The 25,687-nt window shown below is 44.5% G+C and overlaps 2 protein-coding genes across 2 annotated transcripts; both read left to right on the top strand.

Annotated features, from left to right (window-relative positions):
• The first annotated feature begins 2,109 nt into the window (after positions 1-2,109).
• Positions 2,110-2,838, top strand: LOC113463167. The gene is made up of 2 exons (XM_039132165.1): positions 2,110-2,387; positions 2,480-2,838. Exons 1-2 carry the CDS (start codon positions 2,202-2,204, stop codon positions 2,783-2,785), a joined length of 492 nt encoding a protein of 163 aa, XP_038988093.1. The 5' UTR covers positions 2,110-2,201; the 3' UTR covers positions 2,786-2,838.
• Positions 2,839-3,413: 575 nt separating this feature from the next.
• On the top strand, positions 3,414-4,678 carry LOC120112581. Its single transcript, XM_039132164.1, has one exon. The coding sequence runs from the start codon at positions 3,974-3,976 to the stop codon at positions 4,529-4,531; it is 558 nt and encodes a 185-aa protein (XP_038988092.1). The 5' UTR covers positions 3,414-3,973; the 3' UTR covers positions 4,532-4,678.
• Positions 4,679-25,687: the final 21,009 nt, after the last annotated feature.

The raw sequence follows: 25,687 nt of genomic DNA, 5'->3' as shown, positions 1-25,687 counted from the left end.
CTAAAAATGCAGCAAACATGTTGACAAAATCCGTTACAACAGACAAGTTCAAGCATTGCTTAGACTTGGTTAACATTTCTAGGTGCTAGAGAAAAGGTATTCCAATCCATCGGTGTCGGGCGGTGTCCCAAGTTATCTTTTCTCCTGAGGGGTAAATATTCGCCAAGGTAGATATTTTAGAGTAAGCAGCTCATATTCAGTAGTATACTGGTATTCGTATTTGAGTGGTATACCGGTATTCTAACGGAACGGAACGAAGCGACGACATATACTTATCTTTGGAGCAAGTATGTAGTGTTTTATTCTACTAGGGATGCTAATAGGGGTTGAGACTCTAGAACTAGAGTCTAACTATAAATATCTTGCAACCCTTGTTATTTGGAGAGATAGTGCAATTACATCTATTTCTCTTTCGTGGGCGTAGGCACATTGCCGAACCACATAAAATCTCTATGTTTGATTCCTCTTTCTCTTTCTCTCTCAATTTCTTCATCTTGTTCGTCGTTTGGATTCTGTATTTTGCGCAACACATCTCTTTATTCCTCTTTCGCTACTTGAGACCGAGGACTCCAAGCTGCAAACGAGTCTGGAAAATGGTTGACAAGAGGACAGGATGGCATCCGATCATCAAGGACTTCAAAAACATCGTTAGACCATCAGCTGGCATGGCAAAACCTTCATAACCATTTGCCCAGGAGCATCTCCAGGTTGGGGAGCAGACAGCAGTCAATTAATTCGAACATAAAAAAAAGAAAAAAAATGAAACACTTCTTTTCGTATTGCAAGAAGTTAGTTGCCTATACTTTTACAAAACAAAACGTATTAATGTGCCATAGTTGCAGGATTTTGGCCGTTTGGCTGTTTTCAGATGCAGTAATAGGTATAGGTTGGTGCTTCACTGGATCGTCAATGGGTCAGGCAAAGGCCAACGGGCTATCACCTATAAGATTGGTGAATATATTTTTAATCCAGACGCATCTGAAGCTCATATGTATTCCTGGTTTATGAAGTCATTCTTAAGAAGCATTTAAGTGGAATTTCTTAATAAGAAACATGCTTCCTTTACCCATGGCACTTGATGATCACCATTTCCTTTCAAGTCGCATCGATGGAACTTTGGACAGCAGACGTAGACTATTTTGTGATTTGGTCATCTTGTCTGCGGTACGGAGTTTTCGTCCAACACATGCAGGCACGACCAATTAACAAAACCCCCAGCCCTACTTGATTATTGCATTCATACTTGCAGGTTTACCCGAATATTTGCCAACCCTCGTCAAAATGGCAAACGAGTACGGAACTAGTTTCCTTCCAGAAGCTACAAACTTATAAGCACGATGCACGAGAAAAAATATCAAGCCCAACATTTGGAAGGGGCAAGCACCAGAAGTTAAGCCGAGGCTATACAAGACGAGATAGCCACTGCAGGAAAAGTAGCCGAGAGAAAAAAAATAAAAAAATGAAAAAAAAATTGCTTATAAGAGACCAGCCATCTAAACCCAAAAAATATATATATCTAATGCCACTATTTGGTAGAACTTTAAGCATATCTTGCGCTTCTTCCTGCTTTAGAATTATTTTTCTTTTGAGTCCAATCTTAGTGGCAATAGAAAACATTCATCGGGATTGTCTGCCTATCATGTCAGCAGTGCATCACAAAAATAATCCGAGATATGGCAAGAAAGCAGCAATCTGAGATAAGTCACTACAGGAAAACAGAGATTTTCTGATGTTTTTTTCCCGACGCTAGGGAGAAGCGTCGGGCAATCCCCCTTCATCGCCGAATGTTGGCGACGCTTCTAAAAAGCGTCGGTACAGTTTCGAAATCAACGACGCTTAAAAAGCGTCGTTAATGGCTGGACCTATGACGACGCTTATAAGCGTCGTCGGAGGCCAAATTCACTCAAATATCAGCCTCCCATCGATCGATGCCCTAGCTGTTATAACCCTCTCCTCTCCTCTCCTCCTCCCTATGGCGCCGACAATCCACCGCTTCCCCCCCTCTCTCACCTCCATCCCGAGCCCCGATCTAGAGGCAAGCGAGGAGGAGGAAAGATGATTCTCGTTCAGATCTTCAGGTTAGGGTTCTCTCTCGATCTGCCTTACTCCCTCTTTCTCGGGCTTTCGAGGTTCTCTACTTCTTGACTGTAGCCAAATATTTAGGATTTCTAGGGTTTATACGTTTTCTTGGCCAAGAGACCATGGATCCAGAGACCGACGAGTACATCCGTGAATCCATTGAGAACTCGCTCGGCCTCCCAATCTCTGACAAGAACCTCCGCCTCAAGGTCCTTGCTTCCGAAGACGCCCGCCGCCGCCTCCAAGATCAGATCTTCATCCTTGAGGAGCGCCTCAAGGAAGCCGAGAAGCGTGTAGAGCAATATAAGGTGCAGATTCTTTGATCTTTTGCGGCTTCTTCTTGTTCCTGAGTTTCTAGGGTTTGGTTTTTATGGGGAAGTTTTGATTTTGATGTGGGTAGGCAAAGGCGACCATGAATGCCCAAGGGTTGAGGAGGTGCATCGAGGAGAAGGAGATGGTGGCATCGGGATATGCTGATTTGGTGAATCACTACGCCAAATTGGAGGAGTGCTCTCTGTATGAACAGGATCTTGGGAGGGCCACGGAGTCTTGCGATGAATTAGCCAAGGAGAATGACGAGCTTCAATCACGGCTGCAGGACAACTCTTATGTAAGTATTAGATTCTGTTTGTTTTTTTTTCTCTTGTATTTTTATTTCTTTAATTCCTCTTCTTGCTTTCCATGGTCCCAAGTAGATAAAGTCTAGAATTCCTGATTCCATTTTAGGGCATTTTTTCGCTGCTCAATCTAGTGATCTTCCCTCTCGATAATGCCTACACTCAGTCCCCAGTGAAGAAAATAATTTTTTTTTAATAATTGAAGGCTAAAGCCGACGCTTATAAGCGTGGGCTTTGAAGCTTTTAGCGACGCTTTTAAGCGTCGCTAAAAACCTACCTTTTGCAACGCTTTCCAAAAGCGTCGGAAAAATCTTTTCCCACTCAGGTATCGCCGATGCTTTGGCGACGCTTTGAGAAGCGTCGGCGGGACTTTAGCTGACGTTTATAAGCGTCGCGAAAAGTCGCAAAATGCGTCGGGATAAGTTGGTTTTGCTGTAGTGAGTACATGATGAATGGGATTTATAAAAATAAGGTGAGATAATCAGTATGTTACAGGAATATAATTTGTTGAGTGGATGGGCTGTTAGGCTGCCAACAACCACTTTTCAGTACTAATTATTCACTCGTCAATTTTTATTATATATATTTTTTTTTTGGTTAAAATAGAAGTATCATACAGAACGTGTACGAATACAGCTAAGAAAATTAAAACGCAGAATATCATGGAAAGCCGTAGACAGCCCGTCTCATAGGCTGGAAAGCAGTAGGTGCAAGAAATAGAGTCTCCCGTCCGGCCCCGTGGTTGACCACAGCGCCCACTTAGACCCAACAGTTCCCGGCGAACAAGAATGAAACGGCGGCGCCAGCCAGCCAGAAGTATGGTCGGTCAAACTTTCGGGACCAATGGTAGGCCACGGTGTTCCCTGGACGGGAACTTGGCCGTGCACCGAGTCCACCTCTTTTTTTTAGCGGTCCCAAAAGAACTTCCAGCGACGCACTTAGAGACACCCACAAGCGTAAGCATTGGAAGAGAGTCTGAAACGACGGCACGATCAGAACGGGCGAAGTGGAACCGGTCATAAATTTGGTGAAACCAGACAAAATCGTATGCCTACCTGCGCATCTTCCCTTGCCTGACGAGCAAGCTATTCGTCACTCATGACCCAACATCCCCGCTCTTTGTCGCCCCGCTCCTTTTCGTACGCTTCCAGTGACGCCTTCGCCTACGTCACCTTCATGGTTCCTTGCGCACTGCCTCCTTATATATAAGTAGAAGCTAGCTCTTTCTCCTTTCGATCATAAGCATACTAGCTAGCTTTCCTTTTGATCATACGTACATGGGCTCTTGCTTCTCCTCCAGTACAACCACCGATCGGGTTCAGTCTCCCATGGTCAGAGTTATATGCACTGATGGCTCTCTGAGGGAGTACTCCACTGCTGTTAAGGTTTACGAGGTCCTCGGCCAGCTCCACCCCTCCTGCTTTCTCTGCAGCTCCGACGAGCTCTACATCGACGCCGACATCCCGGCGTTGGGTTCGAACCAGTCGCTTGAGCTGGGTCAGCTGTATTTCATGCTCCCGGTCGCGAAGCTGGAGCACAGGCTGACGGGTCCGGAAATGGCGGCGCTCGCGGTCAAGGCTAGCTTGGCGCTGGCGGCAGCGGAGGAGAGGGGAGGACACGGGCGGCGAATGATACAAGTTATGCCGGTGGAGGTTGTGGGTGGAGTTTCTGAAGAAGAAGAAGAGAGGCTTGCGAGGCTGGAGAGATTTGATGGATTCAGTCATGGGATTTCTGTATCAAGAAAGAAGACGGGGATTGGTGCTTCTCTACGGGTTAAATTAGTGGGTCGGGCTAGTAGGATGAGGCTTAGCACCATAGATGAGCTTGGTACATGAAGTAGGCTCATTAAAATAGGTGTTCTTTTTTAAAAAAGAAAATAGGGTTTTTTTTTTTTTTTTTGAGGTATGGGTATTTGCTTTCTGATACCGAGTTTTGTTTTTCTTGTATACAAATTTTCAATTTTGTGGATGGGAGAGCTCCCAGATGACAGTATATTTAATAATGATGGTTATTTCGCAATCAAAGCATATGTTTCAATTGGTGTGGACATGTGGCTGGTTTTAACCGGCCTTTCGATTTTTCTTTGGGCAGTCAGGTTTGAACAGAAATCATACAGGGCGGCACCATAGTATACCGTAGAGGGCAATTTTTACTTTTCCCATTTCATCTTAAGCTTATTTTTTTTAAACAAATCAAAAGTCAAATAAAGATAGAATTTTTTCGAAGTCCGTTAATTTTATAAATTAAAAAAATTATGCGCCAATAAAAAATATGCGAGAAGAAAAACCGTTGCATTTTCTTTCTTCTTCATCAAGTGATATATACTGATCGGCTTCCTGATACATAATGCAATTTTTTTTGATACACATCTAATAACAACCCAATATCTGCCTTCAGATAAATCGATACATAGTTTACAGAATATTATGTTCACTGGTATATAGTATACTAGTTAATACACATCCAGCAATATAGTCGCATCCAACATTTTAATATACACCTCCAAGTAAATCGATATATAGTCTAAAATATAATGCTCATTAGTACATACTAAATGGTTAAGTCGTATATACTTGTCAGCTTCCTAATCTACACTGCCAGCTTTTCTGATACACATGCAGCTGTAATCCAATATATGCTTTTAGGTAAATCAATACATAGTTTTCAGAGCATGGTATTTATGAGCAAAATTGTTATATAACATTTTAATACAAACCTTTAGGTAAATCGATATATAGTTTCTAAAAAAAATAAGAAAGGAACTCGGAAAGATAAGGAAGCCTGATGGGAGAGACGGCTTAATAAGGAAGATGATAAAAGGAGAGGCTAGGCGAGAAAAAGAGAAGATGCAGATGGTCTCTATAGTGCGTGTAATTTTTTTTTTCTTTCTTTTCTTTAAGTTAGGAGATTGACAGACTCTATTAGTAAGAATTCTCGTATCTCTATTTGGCTTTTGAATTTTTTTTTTTTTTTGAGATAAATGTAAGAGAAATCATGTCAAAAAAGAAGCCCCATCTCATATTTTCTTCTATGGTACCCGCCTTATATGTTTTTTGTTCGTTAGGTTTCTAATAGCTGATATGTATATGGCAAGAAATATTATATAACATATTCTTCGTATGACGAGGCTATTTAGGTGGAACAGGCTTAAATATTTGAGAAAGAAAAAGTTGTCTCCAATTACTTTTCTTTTACCTTTAATAGAAAAATATGGAAGAAAACGCCATCATTATGATAAAACAGCAACAACAATAACAAAACCATCACTAAATCCAATATACATAAGATGAATACACTTTCCTTCCAACCAAACCTACAAAACTTTTTATTCATAGAATAAGTCCTATCTCTCCAAACTTTTCTGGATAACCCTTCAAAATTTATTCTGCTACCAAATGCTATCTCTTATCTTCTTTATACCAATAAACAGAGGAGAGAAAGCAAGTCTCCCCTCCTCAAAGTTCAGAAAAAAGTGGGAAAAAAAAAACATCCTCGTTACACCTTCTCCTGCTTCCTCCTTTCCCCTCCGTGCACTCCCTCCGCCTTATCCTCCGGTCCTGGGGTGAACTTTCCCAAGTCTAAAACACTTATTCTCTCTGTATAAAAAAAAACACTTACCCTCTCATTAATATGTTGATTAGGTCGTCCATTAAAACATGAGAGTATGTATGTTGTAGTAGAAAGAGGCCCACTGACTTACTGACTAATTTTGTAAATGACTGACCTTTCTGTGTGTTTCATGCAGTCTGCTGTTGAATTAGTAAAGGAGATCTCCGCTCTTGAGTTGGAAGTTATGCATTTGGAGCGGTACCTTCTCTCACTATATCGGACTGCTTTTGACCAATATCTACCTAGCTCCTCTACTGCTGCAGGCCCTGCCTCTAGGTCTCCTGTGGAATGTCATGCAGGACGTCTCAGACACGATTCTACAATTCAGATATCACATGATCAGGCAACTCATTCCATTAGTCCTGATCCAGTAGTTGGCAAATCATGTCATTCTCAAAGCCTTGAGAGAGTTGAGGAGAGTGCCTCGAATTGCAGGCATACTGAACATTCTCCTGCACAAGATTTGGCATTTTAGTTCAGATCTCAAGAATGTAAGCCCAAATATAAAGTTCTTTATTTGCAACATGCATAACTGTTTTATCCCTTCATTCATCATTTATAGCTAAGCATTTATGAGAAATAGTGCTCCTGCTTTCCCTTTACCATTGAATAAAGCATGATTTTTATTATCTTATAATTAATTTTGATACTCTCATGAGCTTTCTGAAAAGTTCCAAATTTGGACAATTAAAATCCTGACGGAACGAGTTGGCATGGGCCCACGCCGTGCCGTGTCATGCCGAGACTATACCGGCACAGTAGAGGAGGTGGAGGAGAGAGAAAAAAAGAGAGAAAAGGGGGAAAGAGGGAGGGAGGATAGCGGAGACCGGCGGAGAGTCGATGGAGGCTAGCGGAGGGTCGTCAAAGGCTGGCGACCCGGGTAGGAGGCGGAGAAAACCTCTGCGGCTGGAAAGCAAAGTGGGTCCCTTGTTTCGTTCCCGTTTTCAGGCCGTGGAGCCCAGAGGAGCATCATCCACGCAGCTCGCTAGCATCCGTCGGCCGGCCTCCACCTTCCTCTCTCTTTTTTCCTCTCCCTCTCCCTCTCCCTCCCTCTCCGCTCGCTCTCTCTTTTTCTATCTTTCCTCCTTCTTCCCCTTCGGCAATGGATTTTGTTTTCATTGCCAGAACCATACCGGTCAGCTGCCGAGATAGCTCGGAACGGCTGGAACTGCCCGATTCACAACTTGAGAGGGAGGACTCCAGGCTATAAACAAATCTGGAAAATGGTTAATAAGAGGATAGGAGGACATTCGATCATCGAATCAAAGATTTTAAAAACATCGCTAGACCATCACTGGCATGGCAAACCCTAGCTTCATAGCCATTTGCCCAAGAGCATCTCCAGGTTGGGGAGCAGTCAATTAATTCGAACATATTACTGTGCTACAATTGGAGAAAGTTGGCCTCTGAATTAGTCCATCGCTTGCCAAGGCCAGGTTTGGCTGTTTTCAGATGCAGTAATAGGTATAGGTCTGGAATTAATGCTCGGTGCTGTTAGCCTAAATGCACAAATATAATTGATAAATCAATAATAAATATTTATATTATTTAAAAATAATCAATAAGAAGAATAAACTAGTAAACAATTAACTTGACAATAGAATAATAAAATGAAAAAATAAAAAAAGATGACCTATGGATCGAAGCACGCTGACGCGTTGTCCCAGAAAAATTTATGCCTTCCACGCACAGGTCCGCTGGTACAGATCTCTTAGAGATACAACGACCGAGTAAATAACCACATCTTCCCTGTCAGTGCGCCTCCGAAAAAGAAAGAAGAGTACGTTCACGCTTTCAAATAGCTCAAAAGAAACCCCGAAAAATAATTGAAATTATGAGAAGAAGAGAAAAAATTTTTTTTTTCTACCCAATGATCCGTAGAGCCCTTTTTATATAGGCTCTTGGAATAGGAAGAAGAGAATTTTTTCATTATATTTGAAATGATCCTTAGAGCCCTTTATATAAGCTCAGACGCATAAAAAAAAGTAGATTCTCCTCTCGCGGATTGATGATGTATCTTCTTGTGCTCCTTTGATCCTATGATTTTTAAATTTTAAAATATTTAATTTAATTCAACAGGTGCTTCACTGAACTGTCAATGGGCCAGGCAAAGGCCAACGGGCTATCACCTATAAGATTGGTGAATATATTTTTAATCCAGACGCATCTGAAGCTCATATGTATTCCTGGTTTACGAAGTCATTCTCAAGAAGCGTTCAAGTGGAATTTCTTAATTAGAAGCATGCTTCCTTTACCCATGGTGCTTGATGGTCACCATTCCCTTTCAAAACACATGGATGGAATTTAGTACAGCAGATGGAGACTATTTTGCGATTTGGTCATCTTGCCTGCGGTACGGAGTTTCCATCCAACACATGCAGGCACGGCACGACACCTGCATGCTGGCGGCAAATATGAACTAAAGACCGACCAATTAACTAGCAGGTTAATTGGTCGGTCAAAATGGCAAACCAGTACACAACTAGTTTCGTTCTGAAAGCTACAAATTTGTAAACGCTATGAACGAGAAGATGGCCAAGCCGAGATCATACGATATGAGATAGCTTGAATAGTAGAAACAGCCACTTCAGAAAAAGCAGCCGAGAGAAAAACAGCGATGAATATGGTTTTGAAACGTAAAAATTAAGATGATAAAACATTTTTTTATCGGAAACCGGCCACTCAAGCGCCGAAAATTATACCCAATGCCACATCCACCATATTAGCAGTGCACACAAAACAATCCAAAATAAGATGAGGAAGTAGCAATCTAAAATAAGTACATAATAAATGGGGTTTATAGGAATGAGATGGGATAATTAGTATGTTGCACCATGAGGTATAATTTCTCAGGTAGATGGGCTGCTAACATCTTTTCTTTTTTTTTCTTTTCTAGAATGACAGTATCATACATAACGTGTATGAATACAGCCAAAAAAATCAAAAAATAATAAATCATGAAGAGTACTAAATAGCTCCACCTCACCTATCCATAGGCGCACAACTATTTTTCAGTAATGCACACAAGCTGGAAATCATCGGAGCTTGTAGCATGCAACGAACTTTGTCTCCCGTCCGGCCCCGTGGTTGACCATAGCGCGCACATAGACCCAACGGGTCCCGGCGAAAAAAATAAATAAATAAAACCGCGGCACCAGCCAGACCAGAGTACGGTCGGTCAAAATTTCGGAACCAGTGATAGGCTACGGTGTTTCGTGCACGGGAACTTGGCCGTACACCGAGTCCACCACTTTAGCGGCCGCAAAAGAACTCCCTGAGACGCACTGAGACCCACCCACACGTGTAAGCATTGGAAGAGAATCTGAAACGGCCGCACCATCAGAACGGGCGAAGTGGAACCGGTCAAAAATTTGGTGAAACCAAACACAATCGCTAACCTATCTTCTATTCGTCACTCATGACCCAAACATCCCCTCTCTTTGTCGCCCCGGTCCTTTCGAACGCTTCCAGTGACGCCTTCGCCTACGTCACCCGTTCCTTGCCCACTGCCTCCTTGGGTATAAGTAGAAGCTAGTAATTTACCGTTTTTTTTCGGAGGTATGGGTATTTGCTTTCTGGTGACGAGCTTTGCTTTTCTTGTATACAAATTTTGTGGATGGGAAAGCTCCCAGGTGACAGGACATTCAATAATGATGGTTATTTCGCAATCAAAGCACTGTTTCAATTGGTGGACAGGTGGCTGGTTTTGGCCGGCTTTTCGATTTTTCTTTTGGGCAGTCAGGTTTGAACAGAAATCATTGGGGGCCGGCACCATAGTATACCATAGAGGGCAATTTTTATTTCTCCTATTTCATCTTAAGCTTATTTTTTTAAAAAAAAATCAAAAGCCACATAAAGATAGAACCTCCTCGAAGTCCGTTAATATTATAAATTAAGAAAAAATATGCATCAATAAAAAATATGTGAGAAGAAATACCGTCGCATCCTTTTTCTTCTTCATCAAGTGACATATACTCATCGGCTTCCTGATACATAATATAAACTTTTTTGATACGCACCTAATAGCAACCCAATATCTGCCTTCACATAAATTATTACATATTTTATAGAATATTATGTTTACTAGTATATAGCATACTAGTTGATACATATCTAGCAATATAGTCATCCAACATTTTAATATACACCTCCAAGTAAATCGATATACAGTCTAAAATATGATGCTTATCAGTACACACTAAATGGTTAAGTCGTACATACTTCTCAGCTTCCTAATATATACCAGTAAGCTTTTCTGATACACACGCATCAGTAATTCAATATATAACTTTAGGTAAATCAATACATAATTTTCAGAACATAATATTCATGAGTACACACTACACAATTAAGTGATACACTCTAAGCAAAATAGTTATCTAACATTTCAATACACACCTTTAGTTAAATTGATACACATATTCTAAAAAAAATGAGAAAAAAAACTCGAGAGGAGAAGAAAGCCCTTGTGGATGGGAGAGACAACTTAATGAGGAAGATGATAAAAGGAGAAGTTAAGCAAGAAAAAAAAAAGGATACGGATGGTCTCTTTTGGTGTGTGTAATTTATTTTTCTTTTTTTTTTTTAAGTTAGGAGATTGACAGATTCTATTAGTAAGAATTCTCGTATCTCTATTTGGCTTTGAATTTCTTTTTTGAGATAGATGCAAGAGAAAACATGTCAAAAAAAAAAGCTCCAGCCCATATTTTCTTCTATGGTACTTGCCCTATATGTTTTTTATTCATTAGATTTCTAATAGCTGATACGAATCTGGCAAGAAATATTATATATTATATTTTTCGTATAATGAGACTATTTTGGTGGAACAGACTTAGGCCCTGTTTGGGGGAGCTTTTGGAGGGCCAGAAAGCACTTTCTGGCCCTCCAAAAGTACTTTTAGATGAAAAACTATATTTGGTAAATTTTTCAAAAAGCTGTTTCAGCTTTTGCGGGAAGCTGAAAACAGCTTTTGGGAGGAAGCTCCAATTTGGAGCTTTTGGGAGGAAGCTGTTTCAGCTTTTTTGGAAAGCTATATTTTTGACAAAAATGCCCATATTAAAATAACATAATTATATAGTTTATCCCTGTATAAACCTAAAAATCTGCTGGAGCCAAGAACCCAAGCCGTCAGACTCCCTTCCGTAAGAAAAGGTATTTTTCTTTTCAATTTTTGTATGCATCTCTTGAACCACATTTTAGAAAAAAAAAATTTAATCCTTTTCTATACCTTCCAAAATCAATTTATTGTTTTTTTTATCATCAACCTCGCGGCCCACGCTGAGGTCCTCCTCGAGCGTGGACCATGAAGAAGAGCTCCTGGACCGCGAAAAATTATTTTATGAAAAATTATGGAAAATTATTTTATATTAATAATTATAATATTTTATATCTTTATTTTTGTATTATACTATAAATATAATATCATATTATATTATATCATAATATATTAATATGTTATGTTAAATAATTTAATATTATATTATATTATGAAAAATTAATTTATACTAATAATTATAATATTTTATACCTTTATTTTTGTATTATACTATAAATATAATATCATATTATATTATATCATAATACATTAATATGTTATGTTAAATAATTTAATATTATGTTATATTATGGAAAATTAATTTATACTAATAATTATAATATTTTATACCTTTATTATTGTATTATACTATAAATATTGTATTATATTACACTACATTATAATACATTAATATGTTATTTTAAATAATTTAATATTATGGTATATTATGGAAAATTAATTTATAATATTAATTATAATATTTTATACCTTTATTTTTGTATTAAACTATAAATATAATATCATATTATATTATATCATAATACATTAATATGTTATGTTAAATAATTTAATATTATGTTATATTATGAAAAATTAATTTATACTAATAATTATAATATTTTATACCTTTATTTTTGTATTATACCATAAATATAATATCATATTATATTATATCATAATACATTAATATGGTATGTTAAATAATTTAATATTATGTTATATTATGAAAAATTAATTTATACTAATAATTATAATATTTTATACCTTTATTATTGTATTATACTATAAATATTGTATTATATTACATTACATTATAATACATTAATATGTTATTTTAAATAATTTAATATTATGTTATATTATGAAAAATTAATTTATAATATTAATTATAATATTTTATATCTTTATTATTGTATTATACTATAAATATTGTATATATTACATTACATTATAATACATTAATATGTTATTTTAAATAATTTAATATTATGTTATATTATGAAAAATTAATTTATACTAATAATTATAATATTTTATACTTTTATTATTGTATTATATTATAAATATAATATATATTACATTATATCATAATACATTAATATGTTGTGTTAAATAATTTAATATTATGTTATATTATCAAATATTAATTTACTCTAATAATTATATTACTATTATGCTATATTAACATAATATTATTTTATATTACAATAATATTATACTATATCGTATATTTATGTATTAATTTATGTTATGTTTTATTATGTTATGTTGTATAATACTATGCAATGTCTTTTATGGTAATTTTGTCATATAAAAGTACTTTCTCAGTTTGTTTACCAAACACAAAACAAAGTACCACAGCACTTTACGAATGTAGTTACCAAACAGCAAACAGCTTTTTATAACAGCTCTACTTCAGACAGCTCTACTTCCAACAGCTCTACTTTCAACAGCTCTACTGCCAACAGCTCCCCCAAACAGGGCCTTAAATATTTGAGAAAGAAAAAGTTTTCTCCAATTAGTTTTCTTTTACCTTTATCCGCCTTTCTAAGGATAGAAAAAAGTGGAAGGAAAACGACATCGTTACGAAAAAACAACAACAACAACAAAATCATCACTAAATCCAATATACATAAGATGAATACACTTTTCTTCCAACCGAACCTACAAAACTTTTTATTCATAGAGTAAGTCCAATCTCTCCAAGCTTTTCTGGATAACCCTTCAAAATTTATTTTGCTACCAAATGCTATCTCTTATCTTCTTTATACCAATAAACAAAGGAGAGAAAGCAAGTCTCCCCTCCTCAAAGTTCAGAAAAAAGTGAAAAAAAAAAAAAAAAAAAAACATCCTCGTTACACCTTCTCCTTCTTCCTCCTTCCCCCTCCGTGCACTTCCTCCGCCTTATCCTCCGGACTTGGGGTGAACTTTCCCAAGTCTAAAACACTTATTTTCTCTGTATAAAAAAAAAACACTTACCCTCTCATTAATATGTTGATTAGGTCGTCCATTAAAACATGAGAGTATGTTGTAGTGGAAAGAAGCCCACTGAATAGCTGCTGTGTGTTTGAGGAGGGAAAGGAAATTATCCATGGAGATAGAATCTTTCTTTCGATGTAATCCATGGAAACAGAATCAAAATTGATCTGCAAAAATTTTAATGTCTGTTAATCTCAAGCAGAAGTTATATACCTATATCTACTTAGCAGGCTTGTAATCACAATAATTAAAAATACAATCGATTCACTCTGCCATATATTTGTTAATTGTTGGGCATATGTCTACATTTCTATGTTGCATATGTTTGTTAAGCGGTTTATAACGTAGAATTCAATTTTCGCAGCACTAACTTAGGCTGTCAGAGTTTCACGTAAGACCCTGAGAAGTTAATTACTCTCAAATGTTGCAGCTTTCAAGCTTTAAGTCTGTAGGGCGATTCAGTTTTCACAAGAATTACATAGTTGAGAAACATGGGCTTGTTTAGAGAAACTTGCACCTTTTTAAGCTTTTCTCCCATTGTGACCAATAACTGCTCCCTTTTGCATCAGATGGATTAGAAGAAAAAAGTATCCATGATGCATGAAAAAGCTTGCTAGATTCACTTCTGCCTGCTTTTAGATCACCATTGCAAGTCCTTTGATGTTTGCCAGGTTGTGCATTTGACATCTTATATAATTTTTTGACGGTTTGAGATAATAATAGATAAGACTTTCTCTGTTCTTTAGATTTCTGTATAGCCCTGCCAATTATCAGAGTGCAGGATTGAACCCAGGTCTCTCGTATCAGCATACAAGAGATTTTACCAACTCAGCGAGTTGACATCCTCAGATTTATGTACAAATTCTTGGGCTTAAGATGTTACTGCTTCAAACATAGCATCCAATCCGAATATATGATGGATCCTGGCACTGCTAACTCTTGAGGACTGGGGATGCCAAAAAACTAACTGCTCTATATTAAAGCTCTGGCCTTCTTCTTTGGTGATCTGGAATACCACGAAAGAGCAGTGCCTCCATTGTTGGAGGAAAAGAGCTCAGCCAGAATTAAGATCCTTCAGAGAAGTGATGATATTACTTTGAATGCTCACTCTCATCTCAAAAAAAAAGAAAAACATTTACGATCGGAGCATAACTCTGTTCAAAACCATTCCCGAAACTTGATTAGTTGCATCAACCTGAATGGACAAAAAGTGGCTATCATGCGTCTCTTCTTGATGCAGATGTTCATGGAAACTCATCTTACCAGATTTATGAATGAATCTGTTGATGACTGAGAGATGATGAGTGTATTTTTGCCTTCATTAAATGAAATCATAGAGGACCAAGTTAACATATTTTACAGAGATATTGCTGTTAAATTCGGTGCAGGGCCAAGCATTGCTATTTCTTGCTCCAGCCATTCTTCCAAGAACATAATAGGCTCACGTATGTGCAGAACAATTTTATGGATGTGCCAGTGGTTTCATCTTTAACCATGGGCTGTATACAAACTAAACATGCTACTATACTTCAATGAATGCCTCGACGTTTGATGATCAATGGATGAACATCTCTTCTGTTTATATCTAGCCAGCAGTAGGTAGAAGGCTGCATTAGCTGACATCCAATAACTTAAAAGGAAGCTCAAACCATGATTGGCTGCCCTTCCCTCGCCATGATTGCTCTCATGGCTAGATGGAGCACATTATTCTCATGCCCTTTTCCAGAGCACCAGGGTCCCCATAGGCTTCCCAATAACCATAACATCCACAATTCCCCACAGTGCCACAGGCACCAAGAGGGGTTTCTCCATATTAAGTGAAGACACTATCAGAACCTTAAAGCTCCATAGGAAAGATACAAAATGGAAAGCCAAGAAGAATAATCAAGAATCAGAGCAAGTGTAACTCAATATCTCTATGAATTCTTTGGTGAATGAAATGCTTTTGATACTTCAGAGAAAATGAGCAACGCGCAAATGAATCAAAGCTAACTTCATACCATCTTCACCATGACCGCTCCAAATTAGCTAACTTGCTGCATAATAGCAAGTGCTATCCGGGCCTAATCAAGTCAAAGATAGCATAAAAGAAGTCCACTAAAGAAGTGTGGGAATTATACATTTTAACAAAGCTTAAAGCAGGAAATGAATGCCAAGAACAGAAGAATGATGCAACTATTTTTCTATGACAGGTGCTGCTTTAGATCTCACACAAATCATTACAGAACCGAAGCATAGTTGAGCATTAGTTAATTCTATTTAATAAAATTTGATTCCTAATACCACCACACAAATGTTTCCTCTTCCAAGCAAAGGTGCTCTACCAGTAGATTTCTCATTGATGGTGATAAAAAGGATAAAATATACTCATTTGCCTACATGCACCATCATGACGGCATTCTCAGTTCCCTTGCGAGCCTCTTCATTCTCCTGTCCACGCACCAATTCTTTCCCATTGGGACACGACATGATTGCATCCAATAAACTTGTATGAAGGAAACATTTCTTGCACCAGAGGGCGCCCAAAAGATGAGGGCCTGCCTGCTTTCATAAAGGCGTATGGAGACTGAGATCCCTCTAGTTTGTTTCTTTCTGAAGTGATGGGTAAAGAAAGAGCCTTTTCTCTGATGGAAAGCGCACTGTTTCGGCCTTGGGGCCTTTCATGAAAGAGAAATCTGAGTGGCAGCATAAATTATTTATATGAAGGAATTAGCCATATTAATATTATCATTATATGAGTGGTGCAAAAACCTCAAATAACATTTATTATTGGTGAACAAGACTCAAACTTCGGTATTGTGCTAAGCTAGTCATATATAACTGCTTATGCTCTCTTCTAGCACAACAGATCCATGACCAATATCTTACTGTAATGCAATCAAGTCCCTAGAATTCTTTGTTGGGCTGCACACACTTGTTAGGTGTTATTTGGCATTCTCCAAAGAGGTGCGACGATAAAATAATTTTCCATGAAAATTAACAATTCGCGATCACCACTAATCCATATGACTCCTTAAGTAGAATTGAGCTTTAACGAATTGACTCATTAAAGAAGAAAGACCACACGAGCCTAGTTAAAAGATAAGTTCTACACGCAGCCGATTCATAGACCTGAAGCATCAAGGTTTGAACAAGTGTACATTATCGCCGACGATTTAGATGACAAACTTGAGTAAGTTGATGGAATACCACACGCAAGTAACTCAATAACTGCAGGAATAATTTCACAGTCATGGGGGATGATACATCAATCCTTTTCCACATGAATTGACGGTTGTTAGCTAGGTTTCCATCTGGGATGATGTTAGCCGAGCCACATTCACAGAATACGTAGATGGGAAGGAAGGGATGCAATATCCAATATTCCTGGGTCCACAAGTCTCTCTGCTCTCGGTGATTACCTTCATTCGATTGTGATTCGATGGCAATTAATCATGGGGGGAAGCAAAGACGAATATATCTGAAAATCTCAGGAGTTTAATTGAAACTAGACCTATTTGCAGGACCACTCATGCGATGATATGACAATGGCCCCCTGGGTGTTCACCATCTGATAGCAACACCAAGTTTGGTTTGCAATGCCAAGTCCATAGCTCCTCTTCTAGTCCATAACTCTTTGGCTTCTTTCTTCCAGAAAAGAATGAATAGTTTTTGTTTTTTCTGATTTCGAAAAGTACAAGATATTTTTTTTCAATGAGCAAAAAACAAACTTGGAAATGTAATGCTTCTACTGCCAGCTCTGGCTAAGAGCTGATCGTTACTTGTACATTCTTTCCTCTCATCTCCTCAACTGGTTGTTTAGCTTCCCCTTTTCATCAAAAAAAAAAAAGAAAGTATATGGTGGCTAATGTATTGTACTTACGATTAAATGTCTGGTCCAATCCTATCAGTACTACAAATTTGCGTTGATCTCTTATCTAATCCACAAATCTTTTTCTATCTATACTTGTTTGCCAAGCTTGGCTACAACCATTAAGTGATTCAACTCCAATTATAATTAATCTTCATGTTCTCTCTATGGTGGAGTTAAACTTCTTCCATTAATAAAAGTTGCTGGAGTCCATGTAAGACCCCAACTTTCAACGCATAAAAAGTTTATTTGCAAAGAGAGGTATGAAATTATGAGAACCTAAGGAAGTGGGTAAAAGTTCCATCATCATAGGAAGAGAATCATACCAAGTTATCTACAACTTTTGTGCCTAGAATGGAATTGGGACACTTCATGAGGAATAGGGTGTGGAAATGGACCCCAAGATAGCTATGTTGCATGTGTGAGCTTAGGCCCATGCCACGAGCTAGAGAGAGAGAAAGAGAGGACCACAAGCCTTCTTCTTCACCAACTTGTTTCGTTGCACAAAAGAGGGTTCAGATCTTTGACCCAAAGCTCGTCGGAACACGCAGCAGTCACGCTTGAGTTGGTCCCCTCCATCATTGTTCGTGCATGCACCTCCTCTTTTTTATTTGTGAGGTCAAGAAATGATGTTGGATATAGGCTAGGTTAAAGAATATTGGTTCTTTTTTAAATTAAAAAGAAAACTATTTGTTTCTGTTGCTGGTGGTCCAAACCGAGAACGATTGGCACAGCGGTGTGAACGGGGTTCCGTTTGAGTTGCCTTGGTTGGTGTTGATTGCGCTCCACTTTCCACCGGAAAACCTGCAAGCAAGCCTCGCACCACCACTGGGGTAGTGGGGGCCCTCCGACGATCAAGTCAGAGGAGATTGGAGGAGAAGGAGAGATAATAGTAGCAAGTAAGAGAATGCTCTGGAAGTTCTTGCTTACCCTCCCCCTTCTCCCCCCAGCCGCATATATACCAGGCTGGGGGGTCCTTTTGGGGGGTTGGTCATCGTGTAGCACGATGGAGCTGCCACTGACATGGCCGTTACAGGGCGTCGTGGGGCAGCGCTGGGTACGGCCATGACAGGGCGTAGTGGAGCTCCGCTTTGTACGGCTGTTACAGGGGATCGTGGAGCAGCGCCGGATACGACCGTTGCTGGGTGTAGTGGAGCAGAGGGCCGCGGCGTGCCTCTGGGGAATAGCCTGTCGTTGTCGAGAGACGTCCGACTCGGGGTCAGGCTGCGGAGACGAAGATGTCCGACTCGGGGTCGGATTGCTGGATCAAGGGGCAGCCGACTCGGGGTCGGGCTGCGGAGCCGAAGATGTCCGACTCGGGGTCGGATTGCTGGATCAAGGGGCTGCCGACTCGGGGTCAGGCTGCGGAGCCGAAGATGTCCGACTCGGGGTCGGATTGCTGGATCAAGGGGCAGCCGACTCGGGGTCGGGCTGCGGAGCCGAAGATGTCCGACTCGGGGTCGGATTGCTGGATCAAGGGGCAGCCGACTCGGGGTCGGGCTGCGGAGCCGAAGATGTCCGACTCGGGGTCGGATTGCTGGATCAAGGGGCTGCCGTAGTCTTCCTGGGCGCGCGTGCCGGTCACGTGGGGCATGGTGGCTAAGTTTCCCCGTAACAGTAGCCCCCCACTTTCGAGCCTGGAACCAGAAGGGGAACGGGTGATGGGAGTGATGCTTCGAGATTGCCGCCATCCCTCGGAGAGGCGCGCGCGCTTCGAGCTCCCCGCCTTCTTTACGGCGTATGGCGGTTGTTGCTGACCTGGCAGTCTGAGGATTTCGGCGGACATCCTTCCTTAATGGCGTCGATTCGCCTTTGGGGCGCGAGCGACCCTTCGGCAGCCAGGCGTCCTCTGGCGTCACCGAGGCGTCACCCACCTTTCCGCCTATTTAACCGGGGGCCCTCCTCCGTCCGCCTTTCTCTTTACAGACATCTTCGAGTTTCTCCTTTGCGCTGCCGTCATTGCCGTCGGACTGTTCGCTTGATCCTCCTTTGACGCTCTCGGAGCCGTTCTTCCTTCTCTTCCGGTGAGTTGCCCCATTCTTCAATTCAAGGCTCTCCATACTTTCTCCTTTTGTATTAGTGTACTCCAGTCGTTCCGGTCCTTTCCCCCTTCTTGACCCCGTCCTGACCGTAGATTCACTGGCCATTAGGGATGGGCGAAGTGAGAGCAGACCGCATTAAGTCGGAGCTGGTCGCCGAAGACCTAGATAGGTTCGTGGCTCGATACCACCTTCCCGAGGCCTGCAATGTTACGCTCCCGGGGCCTGAGGAGAGGATGTCCCATCCTCCTCCAGGGAAGGTTGCCATCAATGAGGGCATTCTTCAGGCCGGGTTTCGCTTTCCCCCCTCGGACTTAGTCGTTTAGGTGCTTCGGGGTTTAAGAGTGGCGCCGACGCAACTGGTGCCGAACTCATGGCGCGCCCTGACGGCCTTTCAGGTTCTCTGCCGCATGCACGAGGTTCCCGCCACCCTGAATGTCTTTTGGGAATGCTACGGCCTGAGCGGCCACCCCCAGGACAAAGGGTGGTGGTGCTTTGCGGCGCGGCGAGGGTGCGGCCTCGTCAAGGAGGCTCCTACCTCCATTCACGGCTGGAAGGGGCGCTTCTTTTTCGTTGACGCAGATCCCTCTTGGGGAATCAGGGCAACCTGGGAGACGCCGATGAAGTCCCCGATTGGCCTATCGAGGTTGTCGAGGGAGGAATCCGATGGCGTCGCCGTCTTGAAGGGGTTGGTTGCCGAGGGCCGGCTCCCCTCGGTGGCTCGCCTTATTTCCGAGGATACCTTGGTGAACGTCGGTCTGAGCTCGGTCCCCGCTGACCGTGAGCCCGCCACCATTTCTTTTTTAGCTCTTTTCTCCTCTTTCGTCTCGTTCTTTCCTTCAGCTTCTCAACCTCCGACCACCTCGTCCTTTTTGCAGAGATCGACGACGTCATGCGGTCGGACAAGGCAACGGCTGTTGGTAGGACGTCCCTACTGGAAGCAGTCCGGAGGAAGAAACGAGCTCCTCCGAGCGGGGCCCCACCGGCGAAGAAGTCCCGCCGGCAGGCGACTCCGACGCCGACAGACGGGTCCGGACCCACCGATCAGGGGGACGCTGCGGGCGCGGACCGGCAGTTGACGCTGTATCAGCCCTCCGATGCCGAGACTACCATTTCTCCGGAGGCATCACCCGGGCGCGCCCGAGATGGACGGGTCGGACGTGATCGGTCCCCAGCCCAGCCTTCGACTCGGTCGGCTCCGGATGATACGAGGAGGGACGCGCCGAGGCCCCGGCCGAGCGGGACCCTGTCAATTCCAGGGGCGGTCCCCGCCCCGAGCATGGTCAGCATGACTCTTCCCCAAGCGATGGGTAAGGGTAAGGCTGCAGAACCACCGTCCGACTCCGGGGAGAAGTCGGGGTCGGCCTTCACTTTCGCCGGTGCCCGAAACCTCGTCGAGACGGTGCTGCTGGAGAAGGACCGCAGGCAGGTCCGGGAGATGAGGGTCCCTGACATTGGGGCTGCCAGCTGCGTCTGTCTCATGTCGGTGAGTGTTCTTTTGGTCGCTTTCATCATTTATAGGCTCTGTTGATCCCCGCCTGACGCCCTCGTTTTTCCTATCTCTTAGCTCGCCCAGTACATGATCCGCCTGGAGGAGTGCTACGAGGAACAGGCGAGGCTTCTGGCGAGGGCCGAGAGCCGACTGAAGGCAGTAGAGGAGGGAGGTCAGGCTGCGGCGGGGAGGACGACCAGGGACCTCGAGATGAGGCTCCAGGTGGCCGAAGAGCGGGCACTCGGCTTCGTCACCCTCGAGAAGCAACTGTTGGAGGCTCAGGAGCAACTCAAGGTTGCCTCGGGTCTCGAGGGCGAGATCAAGAAGGCGGAGGAGCGGGCCGAGAAGCTGTCCCGGAAGGCTGCCGACTACCGGGAGAGGTGGGAGAAGGCCCAGCGGTCAGCCGACAACGCCCGCAACCGAACCCGGTCTCTTGAAGCCAAGCTGGGCGAATTGGAGTCGGCCTTGGAGAAGTCCCGCGCGAGCGACCAGGAGCTTCAGTCGCGCCTGGAGGAGGCTGAGGCTGCTCGCATTGCTGCCGAGGCGAAGCACAAGGAGGCTCAGGCTGATCTGCTGAGGATCTCCTCCGAGGCGGACGACCGGATTGTGGCGAAGGTCTTGGAGGCGAAAGCTCAGATTATGGAGCGGGCAGAGGCGGCGCTGGCCGAGAAGAGTGCGGAAATCGGGCGTCAGGCGGTACAGGCTTATCGTCAGTCCGCCGAGTTCACCCGTGATATGTCGGAGGCGGTACAGGCCTATCGTCAGTCTGACGAGTTCGTCCGTGACATGTCGGACGCGGGGTCCGACTCCTTTATCTTAGGCTTCGAGGAAGGCCTGTCAAGGGTGTCGGCTAAGTACCCCGAAATTGACCTGAGTGGGATCTCTCTTCTAGACTCCTCTCCGGCGCCATTGCCTGCTGATTCTCCAACCGCCTCCCTACCCCCTGCGGACGTGCCCGGCGTTCCCGACCCGGGGGTTCCTCCAAGCTGACCTTCTGTATTTTTGTTCTTTTCTTTGTGTGTTGGCGTTTTGCCAAGTTGTACGGGTCTCGGCCCTGAAACAATGAAAGTTAATGCAAATAGAGTTTCTTCATTTCACTTTCGTCCTTCTTCTTTTTAACTCTTGGTAGCGTCTCGCTGACTCCCGACTCTTGAAATTCTTCTCGCGCTAGGCCAGGTATCTGAGGGTTAGGCCTCAGGGAATTCTTCCGGCTCTAAGCCAGGCATCCGAGGGTTAGGCCTCAGGAACTTCTTCCGGCGCTAAGCCGGGCATCCGAGGGTTAGGCCTCAGGAAATTCTTCCGGCACTAAGCCAGGCATCCGAGGGTTAGGCCTCGGAAAATTCTTCCAGCGCTAAGCCAGGCATCCGAGGGTTGGGCCTCAGGAAATTCTTCCGGCACTAGGCCAGGCATCCGAGGGTTAGGCCTCAGGAAATTCTTCCGGCACTAGGCCAGGCATCCGAGGGTGAGGCCTCAGGAAATTCTTCCGGCACTAAGCCAGGCATCCGAGGGTTAGGCCTCAGGAAATTCTTCCGGCACTAGGCCAGGCATCCGAGGGTTAGGCCTCAGGAAATTCTTCCGGCACTAGGCCAGGCATCCGAGGGTGAGGCCTCAGAAAATTCTTCCGGCACTAAGCCAGGCATCCGAGGGTTAGGCCTCAGGAAATTCTTCCGGCACTAGGCCAGGCATCCGAGGGTTAGGCCTCAGGAAATTCTTCCGGCACTAAGCCAGGCATCCGAGGGTTAGGCCTCAGGAAATTCTTCCGGCACTAAGCCAGGCATCCGAGAGTTAGGCCTCAGGAAATTCTTCCGGCGCTAGGCCAGGCATCCGAGGGTTAGGCCTCAGGAACTTCTTCCGGCGCTAAGCCAGGCATCCGAGGGTTAGGCCTCAGGAAATTCCGCTCGTTGGTCGGCCAAGGCTGGCGCAAGCCGAGGCGACCGGTCGGGGCTTCAGGCTAGTTTGCTCCCGGGAGGATCATCGGGTTAGCCTGGCATCCGAGGGCCAAGCCTCGGGAGATTCCGCTCGTTGGTCGGCCAAGGCTGGCGCAAGCCGAGGCGACCGGTCGGGGCTTCAGGCTAGTCTGCTCCCGGGATGATCATCGGGTTAGCCTGGCATCCGAGGGCCGAGCCTCGGGAGATTCCGCTCGTTGGTCGGCCAAGGCTGGCGCAAGCCGAGGCGACCGGTCGGGGCTTCAGGCTAGTCTGCTCCCGGGATGATCATCGGGTTAGCCTGGCATCCGAGGGTTGTCAGGCCTCAGGAAATTCCACTCGTTGGTCGGCCAAGGCTGGCGCAAGCCGAGGCGACCGGTCGGGGCTTCAGGCTAGTCTGCTCCCGGGATGATCATCGGGTTAGCCTGGCATCCGAGGGTTGTCAGGCCTCAGGAAATTCCGCTCGTTGGTCGGCCAAGGCTGGCGCAAGCCGAGGCGACCGGTCGGGGCTTCAGGCTAGTCTGCTCCCGGGATGATCATCGGGTTAGCCTGGCATCCGAGGGCCGAGCCTCGGGAAAATTCCGCTCGTTGGTCGGCCAAGGCTGGCGCAAGCCGAGGCGACCGGTCGGGGCTTCAGGCTAGTCTGCTCCCGGGATGATCATCGGGTTAGCCTGGCATCCGAGGGCCGAGCCTCGGGAAATTCCGCTCGTTGGTCGGCCAAGGCTGGCGCAAGCCGAGGCGACCGGTCGGGGCTTCAGGCTAGTCTGCTCTCGGGATGATCATCGGGTTAGCCTGGCATCCGAGGGCCGAGCCTCGAAAAATTCCGCTCGCTGGTCGTGCGCCTGTCGCTTGCCGCCCGACGGGATTTCTCCGTGGCCAGCTGCGATCGTGTTTCTCCTCCTCTCCAAGCGTCGCCTGGGGAACACCAGATGGGCATTAAATGCTAATTGAGGGGTTACCTGGGAAATCGGATCACCAGTTGCTGCTTGCGAGGAGTGTCAGTTAAGCGGCCGCGATACGCGCGTTCTTCGAGGCGGATGCGGCCTGGGCGCGAGCGGAGATATGTGGACCTAGGGGCACAGGCCACCCGGAGCGTCCTGCACAAAAAATGCGATTAAGGAGAATAACGCTTAGGAAATCGCGGGAAGATACGCCTCGAGAGCCGGATCGGCTCCGGATTCAATGCGCCCGCATTTATTGGAGCCACCCGCATCGGAACGACCGGGGGGGCCGCAGTTTGGCTATAAATATAGGCGCAGGTGCAATGGAGCCTGCCAAGCCGGAGCTGTTCAGGTTGCCATGGATCGTGGGCCTCCTCTCCGGCGCATGGTTGAGAGACCCCTACCGAAGGAACGGGAGGCGCGCCCTTCGCGGCTTCCGCCAACTAGCCGTTTCATCTGGGATCAACAAGGAGGTTCTTCCCGGCGGAACTCCGCTCTAGGCGTTTCATCCGGGATCACGTCTCCCCTCCTTGAAGTTCAGCCTCCCGATTGAGCTCCGCACCAGACGCTTGATCTGGGACCGCGCCTCCATATGCTCTTCTCCCTTGTATCCCTTCTCTCCCCTAACACTGGGGAGGACCGGAATATCCTTTGGAGGTGGCGTTCCCCTGGAGGCAACGGGTGCTTCTTCTGCGGCGGCTCCTCGTCTTTTTCGTGAGGCGTGGATGGCGCCTCTGGGTAGGAGCAGTGTGGACTTCTCCTTCGTCCACTTCTTCTTCATCCGCGCCGGCTCTTCGTCTTTTTCGTGAGACGTCGATGGCGCCTCCGGTTGGAAGCACCCACTTCCGGTGGGATTGCAGCCGCTTCGGATGGAGGTTTCGGGATCCCAGATCTTCAGCTCCTCGGAGTCTCCACCTCTTCTTTATTTTCTTTACACCCTAATTCCCCTCTGGGAATTCCTTGTAATCACACGAGCACGCCATTGTAACCAGAAATTATTGAAATGAAAAGTGTTGTACATTTTTGAACTGTCTTTCTGGCATTGTTGTTCTACTGGTAATACATCCGCAGGTTAGCGGAATTCCAGCTCCTTGAAATTTCTCGACCATCTAGGGCCTCCAACTAGTAGGAGCCAGGTCGGTTTACCCAGCGAACCCTATACGGGCCTTCCCAATTTGGCGCTAGCTTCCCACCTTCCGCAGGTTGAGATGCTTTAGCTCGCCTTAGCACCAGATCTCTGATTCTGAAAAGCTTCGGTCGGACCTTGGAGTTGTAATATCGGGCCACCCTCCGCTGATACATCGCCATCCGAACCTGCGCCATTTCCCTCGCTTCTTTCAAGAGATCCAGGTTCCCTCGGAGTTGCTCCGAATTGGCCTCGGGTCGGTGCGCGGCCACCCGAGGTGAGGGGAGTCCGAGCTCCACGGGGACAACGGCTTCCGTGCCATAGGTTAGGCTGAAAGGCGTTTCCCCGGTAGGGGTCCGATGCGTGGTCCGATACGCCCAAAGGACATTCTCGAGTTCTTCGACCCAAGCTTGCTCCGTCCGACCGATTCGCGCTTTGATTCCTTGGAGGATTGTCCGATTCGTGACCTCGGCCTCGCCGTTGGTTTGGGGATGCGACACAGATGTGAACCGATGCTCGATCCCGAACTCCTCGCAGAAGTCACGGAAATGCTTGTTGTCGAACTGTCGACCATTATCCGAGATGAGGACCCGAGGTACCCCAAATCGGACAATGATGTTCTTCTTCACGAACTTCCGGACTTGCGCCTCCGTGATAGTGGCCAGCGGCTCTGCCTCCACCCACTTGGTGAAGTAGTCGATTGCAACAATCAAAA

Source organism: Phoenix dactylifera, chromosome 11, assembly GCF_009389715.1.
Source record: "Phoenix dactylifera cultivar Barhee BC4 chromosome 11, palm_55x_up_171113_PBpolish2nd_filt_p, whole genome shotgun sequence".
NCBI lineage: Eukaryota > Viridiplantae > Streptophyta > Magnoliopsida > Arecales > Arecaceae > Phoenix > Phoenix dactylifera.
Note: the sequence above shows the minus strand (reverse complement) of the source record. Positions and strands in the feature narration are given on the sequence as shown.

Coding starts and splice junctions, on each gene's coding strand:
- LOC113463167 (XM_039132165.1), top strand. CDS start 2,202: ATGGATCCAGAGACCGACGAGTACATCCGTGAATCCATTGAGAACTCG. Junction 2,388..2,479: donor AGCGTGTAGAGCAATATAAG/GTGCAGATTCTT, acceptor TGATGTGGGTAG/GCAAAGGCGACCATGAATGC.
- LOC120112581 (XM_039132164.1), top strand. CDS start 3,974: ATGGGCTCTTGCTTCTCCTCCAGTACAACCACCGATCGGGTTCAGTCT.